This window comes from Henckelia pumila, chromosome 4, assembly GCF_033568475.1.
Source record: "Henckelia pumila isolate YLH828 chromosome 4, ASM3356847v2, whole genome shotgun sequence".
Classification (NCBI taxonomy): Eukaryota; Viridiplantae; Streptophyta; class Magnoliopsida; order Lamiales; family Gesneriaceae; genus Henckelia; species Henckelia pumila.
In genome coordinates this window covers 47,807,410-47,813,767 of record NC_133123.1, presented here as the reverse complement: position 1 = coordinate 47,813,767, position 6,358 = coordinate 47,807,410, and the positions used below count along the sequence as shown (strand labels likewise).

The following is a 6,358-nucleotide window of genomic DNA, read 5'->3' as shown; positions in this document are numbered from 1 at the left end:
ATTCAAGAAACTCCTTTCTTAATTACACTTACTCTTATCAGAGATTTCAAGCTGTGTATGCATGATATAACATAGGATATCCATACCCGTAGGTAAGCGATGAATCCCCGACTACAATGCATTGACTCGTATATGTTTCGTCACAACACCCAACATTGCCACCTGATGACCCCAGATGAGTCGGTAAACAAGTCAAAGTGAAGCACTAGCATATAGAGTCTCCATGTTGTCCCGGGTTATAAGGACTAATGGTGTACAACCATAAACAAGGACTTCTCCACTCGATAAGTGAGAACCACTTGGAAAATCCTTTAGGGAGGGTTATTCAGTGCACTCTACAAGGAGCACCTATTTGCATGCTTGGACATCTCCATGTCCCCTACCAATGAAACATGGTACTCACATCGCAAATACTAGTCTCAAGCTCAAGCGGCCTTTATCCTTCTTTATGGCGGCTGAATCGACTAGGAACAGTTTAGAATATACAGTATTCCAAATATGAGTTTCATGATAGTCATCACATGACCATCTCATATTCTTTCTACTATTTGTATATTCAAGGGCTTTATCTATGCAGCTTGCATGGGTATAAAGATAAAGATGTGCCAAATTAAATAATGTCAAATATTATTAAAATAAAAATTGTCATACAAGAGTTCTCTCAAGGACCATCGGTCAACACATTGGCTCGACGGGAACCTACTCTAACACCAACCATGCCTCAAAGCCCAAGCAAGCATAAAAGTTGTAGTCATGGTTGTAAATAGCTAGTTTTGGAATGCTCCTTTTGTTGCTTACGATCATTTTGTCTTGGGTACATGTAATTGTATCTTAGTTTAGTAGTGCATATAGGAACCAATGGTCTTGTTTTGGGATTTTGTACATATTAAGCCAAGTTAAATTCTAGAGCTTCCAAAACTTAATTAATGAATGTTGATTTGTAGATGATTGCAAAGAATTTCCAAATTTTAAACAAAGTCCGTAAAAAAGTTGAAGACCAATTGATTTCCATAACCAAGTATAGATACAAACACGTGCATTCACGTTTCATTATGATCCACTTTTACAAAATATTTCATAGCCAGGTTTCTGAATAAAGTTAACAGAATGGAAGAGCCAAAATATTACATACACCATTCAAAATACAAAACACTAGGACAAATGGTATTGTTTATTTGACCCTCCCACATTATCAAAACACAAAAGAAGTTCTTTTTACTTCAGAACCTTGGTCCAGGGGAATGCATGACAAGGATCATACCACACACTGTCCCTGACTTCATCCTTAATTGAGAAGCCTTATAACAAATTTCAGTCGTGCATGGAGAGGAGCCTTAAACAATAAATTTTGCTGCTTAGGATTGTCTGCTAACATTGCGGCTGCAAGAACAACTTCTTTTGAAGTCAATTCTGGGATAGCTTCTAACACATCAAACACATCCTTTGTTGCGTTCACTGCATCATACTCAACACCAATTCGCTTCACAAACTCAGTCATTGTAGATCTTGACATCTCAGTGAAATTGTTAATGGCCTCGATGAATAGCTCCTCATTGTCTGAACTCTTCTTGTGTTTCTTTGTGCTCTTCGAATTACTGCTACTAGGGTTAATGGATGCGGGTTTTGACACCGACATGGATTCACTAGCATCCTCAAGCGCAGGGAAAATATTATTTATTTCAATTTGCTCATCTGCCACAATATCATCAGTCATGTTTAGTACTCCTTGAAGGGCATCAGCAAAGCTCTCGGCATTCTCTCCGGTTGCACGATCGTTGCCAAATATTTCACACCAATCAGGATAGCAAGGCCATGTCTTGTACCTCCATGTACAAACACTACTGTCAGCCTGGTTTATATCATAATTGTAAAATAACAAAGATATAACTTAGTTTTAAGCAACAAATGATGAAATTAAATAACTGAATTTTAATCATAATACAACTCGGTATATTATAACTCACTAATAATCATTATTATGAATGAAACATATAAACAATACGACCAAAAAATAAAGCAAGAGCCATTTACCTTCACAAATGATTCCCAAGATTCATCAGATGCTTCAATCCTTTTCTCAGTTTCATCCCAGCCAATTCCACTCCTGTTGAGCATTGTTAACAAAGATCCATGAGTCCTTTTCCAGTCATGTATCTTTGAGTTGATATGTGGGTTCCCTTGTAAGTCTATGTTGGGGAAAGCCTGGCCAATAGCTTTTTATAAGAAAGTCAAGTAGCCACAGCGAAAACCATTCTCACTCTTCCAACCACCAGTAACTAATTCTTTAAGCGCTTGGATGAGGACCTCATCCTCTTTTTGTGTCCAAACTCGGCGACTTCGTTCAGATTTCTTCACTTTGCTAGTAGCAGTAGCATTTGCTGAGCCAAAATCCATGGTGATTGGTACAAATCACCAAAATCCCTATAGACTACAAGGTTAGTAAGCTGGAGAAATTTATTAGGAAAAGAAATCCACAACATTTAATTTCAGAACCAGGAATAACATAGCATTGACGAACGATTTATGTTACAAAACCCAGTTCAAATGAAACTGAAAAATTCACATTTTCAACGTTCAGGAAAAGTAAAGTAAGATCAATAAGTAAAAATACATGCACAACATTTTTCATGCACTATGGTACATCAATAGCGCTAAGTTATCTCTCCATGTGTCCCAAGCAGGAGAAGAGTCAACATTGTCTATGCATTCCAAATCTCCGGCTTTGGTAAGGTCCAAAACTGCCTCATCATCTACTTCTACAGGGTCATATACCATTTCAGAGCGAATGAAATTATGTAGTAGAATACAAGCCATTATTATACGATTTTAAACTTTCAAGGGGTAAAATGATGGGCTACGAAGAATGGACCATCGTCTTTTCAGTAACCCAAATGCTCTTTCAATAACATTGCGAGCATGAGAGTGTTTTGAGTTGAAAAACTCTTTGTAATTCTGAGGCTCCAAGGAACCACCAATCCACTGATCCATATGATATCTTGTTCTCCTATACGGAGTCAAGAATCCTTCGACGTTCGGATACCCATTATCGCATAAGTAATAACAACCTGTGATTTCACAAAGAAAAAAATTAATTTAACATATTGATATGTGAAATTAGTAAATAGTAAAAATTAAGAACTACAGTGCAAATTATCACAAATGCACCCAACTGAAATTTCATATCTTATAAATTGAGTTTGAGAATTCTATTGTCGCTTGAATTGTGGTTATTACATGTTTCAGTAAGTGATATTAATATTTAATTTCCATAGTGATTAATGTATACCCAAATAAATTGTATGACATTGATTTTTTAAATTAAAATTTGATTAATCAAAACTCAATAATAATAAATATTTTAACAATAGATCGAATAAATCTATATTGTAATAAAAACATAACTTAACTTATATTATTTGATAACACATATTTTTTTACAACTAATCCGTATATTATATTTTCTAAAAATGAATAAAAATACTTTCCTATGTTATATATTACAATATGTATTGAAAAATACATTCCTTAATGTTTCGAGAATTAAACAAAAAAATATGTGTAGTCCATAATGAAATAATTAGAAAGAAGTTCAAACCTCTCGAAATCTTTAGCCCATCTTGGCGATTGACATCATCACGTAGGATACGAGCGTCAGCAACAGATCCTTCCCATCCGGTTAGTGCGTAAATAAACTGCATGTCGCGATTGCATACTCCCAAAACATTTATTGTTGTTGTTCCCTTCCTACTTCTATATTTCGCTTTGTCCTTGTTGGTTACTTGTACACTGATATATGTACCATCCAATGCCCCCAAACAACCCTATTATGTTGTTCACCTTTAAATTAGTAGGACAAAATTAGTGTTTGCTGGACCACAAATGAAAAAATAAAAGATATAGTTTATACTGAACCACATGCATGTTAGTATGCATTAATTCCAATATCATCAAAAGAGATAAATGATCACAATGACTAAATAAACTGACCTTAAATAATTTCCAACTATCATTGGAGCAACTCTCATCAAGGAAGAGGTCTTACAAGCAGTATTGGATGTAATTTCAGAATTGAACGGAGTATTTCATGGACATGAGAACTGACTGTTTTCCCACTCTGTAAATAATCATGGCCAACAACTCTGTTTTTCTTGTGGTGCGCTAGTATATAGAGAAACATTGCAACATTCTCCTGAATACGTACGTATCTCAAATCTACTATGCCACTCACATTTTCCAGCAAATAACAAAGACGTGCAAACGCGTTACGGTTCATTCGCAAATTCAAAACACATTGCACATCACCTATTTCAATAATCCTTTGTAGGTGATTTATTTGAGCAGGTATTCTACCTGTAACATTGTAAGAGCGTTCTCTTCGACGATACTTACGACGCCGTTGGGCTACAAACTTCGTATAAAAACGGGTTAACAACACTAAGAACACAAAAGACCTGACAAAATTTTGGTGCACGGCTACGAATGTTGTGATGTGGAGATGTACTTCATCCATTACAAAAATATTTCTGGTAGAAGTTCAAACCATTGGATAAAGAACCATAAATAAAATAACACACTTCAACCTGGAGTGAAAGAACACAAAAAAACCACAAAAGTATGGAACTTATATCGTACCAAATAACTCAAATCGAAGCTTGGTGTAACCGAAATCTTGGGTAAAATTGCATGTCCGACCTGCAACTAAAACTTCTCTATTTTTGCAAAACAAAAACAAATTTGAACACATGAACATAACAAAGAATAGAAAAAGAAATCCTTAAACAGAATAGCAAATATGGTACATAACAAAGATATGCTCGAAAAGAGAAGAAACAAAAACCAAACAAAACAAAGATCTATAAATATGGAATAAATACGCAGGATCTAGTAGATAATTTGTGTGTAAGGCAAGATCTTACCCTTTCAAATGATGCGCCTTCCAAGTGCTCTGCTTTGTTGACAAAAGCTGATAGCAAAAAGTGAGTTAACTTTGGCGGTAAAGTTATAAAATATCATCTAGGGTTTTGAGGGCTTTTTAGTAAAACTACCCACGTTGTACACGTTACTGTAGAAATTGCATTAATTATCTCTGGGCCATCGTCGTATTTCTATTACCATGCTAACAGTAAACTATAGCGGGACTTGAGATAAATGTCAGAATGTTGTCCTCGCACCAAACACCGTATTAAATTGGAGTAATGCATTAAATACTACCTTATATGGCCTACCAAACAGTGCCTTAATGGAAGATCCGACGCCTTTGAAGTCATCAATCATTGAAATGAAAAGTGATCCATCTCCAGAACTTGAAATGACCATGGATTCTTCTCCGATTATACCTTCTCCTCCTCTTGGAAATCCAAATCAAGAAATTTCAGGCCCGTATTTTTCCTCAGAAGGTCAGGAAGACGCATATCCATCAAATGGAAACTGGTTCTGAATCTCCACTGGATAACTATCCAATCTCCAATGCCACTGTGTATTCTCAACTGGAAGCCATCAAAGTTCTAGTTAAAGAAATAGAAACCAGGCATGCATCTTATTCTTATGCCATGAAAAATTTTCGAAGAACAGTTCTAAGAGATTTGTCCAAACTGGTGTATCTAGTGATATATGGTAAGTCAAAGATCGCAATAGTTGCAAATCACACCAATGTATCTATTGCTGAACTGTCTGCACAAATACTTCAATCTGAGAAAAGGATGAAAGCCAGAATAAATCAAATGGAAGATAATTTTGGCGCCCAATTGCATGAAATCATTCTACATTTGCAAAAGGGTGATGTCAAAAACGGGGAATAAGAATCAAGAAAAAGAGCGGAAGAAGAAGACAGAAAAAAGAAAGAGGAAGAGAGAAAGAAAAATAAAAGGAAAGCTGAAGGAAGTAGAGCTTCGTGGTTTCGAGGATAACCAGTTTCTTTCTTTTTATTTTGATAAATAGGTGTAGTAAAATTTCAACTTCTTTCTTCTGCATTTTTTTTTTTTACTTTCATTCTCTCAATGAAAATTCAAAATCAATAACTGTCTTTTGATTTTATAAAGGAATTTATAGGTTTTTTCATCTCCAAAAAGGAGAAAATTGTTGGACCCTTAGTTTTGGTGATCTCAAACCAAAATGTTATACATTGTAAAAACAGGTTGAAGAACAATCAATTTCTCAAAAGAGTTATCAGGACTGTTATAAGAATACTCGAATTCTCAAAAGAGTTATCAGGACTTCTTGAATATGCTCGACTGCTCAAAAGAATTTTCGGAACTGCTTAAAATTTTTTGACTGCTCAAAAGAACTTTCGGACTGTTTAAAATTATCCGACTGGTCTACAGATTCTTTAGACTGCTCTCTATGACTATCTACTCAAACT

The 6,358-nt window shown here is 35.3% G+C and overlaps 2 protein-coding genes across 2 annotated transcripts; both read right to left on the bottom strand.

The window, feature by feature from the left end:
- Positions 1 to 1,285: 1,285 nt before the first annotated feature.
- LOC140860979 (uncharacterized) lies at positions 1,286 to 2,394 on the bottom strand. The gene is made up of 3 exons (XM_073263977.1): positions 2,259 to 2,394; positions 2,032 to 2,213; positions 1,286 to 1,849 (listed from the first exon to the last, which is right to left on the bottom strand). Exons 1-3 carry the CDS (start codon positions 2,392 to 2,394, stop codon positions 1,286 to 1,288), a joined length of 882 nt encoding a protein of 293 aa, XP_073120078.1.
- A 432-nt stretch (positions 2,395 to 2,826) lies between these two features.
- Positions 2,827 to 5,316, bottom strand: LOC140860978 (protein ANTAGONIST OF LIKE HETEROCHROMATIN PROTEIN 1-like). Its single transcript, XM_073263976.1, has 5 exons — positions 5,212 to 5,316; positions 4,575 to 4,580; positions 4,043 to 4,408; positions 3,596 to 3,821; positions 2,827 to 3,065 (listed from the first exon to the last, which is right to left on the bottom strand). The coding sequence occupies exons 1-5, from the start codon at positions 5,314 to 5,316 to the stop codon at positions 2,827 to 2,829; spliced, it is 942 nt and encodes a 313-aa protein (XP_073120077.1).
- Between the last annotated feature and the right edge of the window lie 1,042 nt (positions 5,317 to 6,358).

Bases quoted from the DNA above. Each gene is read 5' to 3' on its own strand.
- LOC140860979 (XM_073263977.1), bottom strand. From the start codon at position 2,394: ATGGATTTTGGCTCAGCAAATGCTACTGCTACTAGCAAAGTGAAGAAA. The intron at 2,214-2,258 runs GTGAGAATGGTT...TCTTATAAAAAG, and splicing joins AGTTACTGGTGGTTGGAAGA to CTATTGGCCAGGCTTTCCCC. The intron at 1,850-2,031 runs GTAAATGGCTCT...GATATAAACCAG, and splicing joins CTTGGGAATCATTTGTGAAG to GCTGACAGTAGTGTTTGTAC.
- LOC140860978 (XM_073263976.1), bottom strand. From the start codon at position 5,316: ATGGTCATTTCAAGTTCTGGAGATGGATCACTTTTCATTTCAATGATT. The intron at 3,822-4,042 runs GTAAGACCTCTT...ACAACATAATAG, and splicing joins AATTACATCCAATACTGCTT to GGTTGTTTGGGGGCATTGGA. The intron at 3,066-3,595 runs GTTTGAACTTCT...GTGAAATCACAG, and splicing joins TGGGCTAAAGATTTCGAGAG to GTTGTTATTACTTATGCGAT.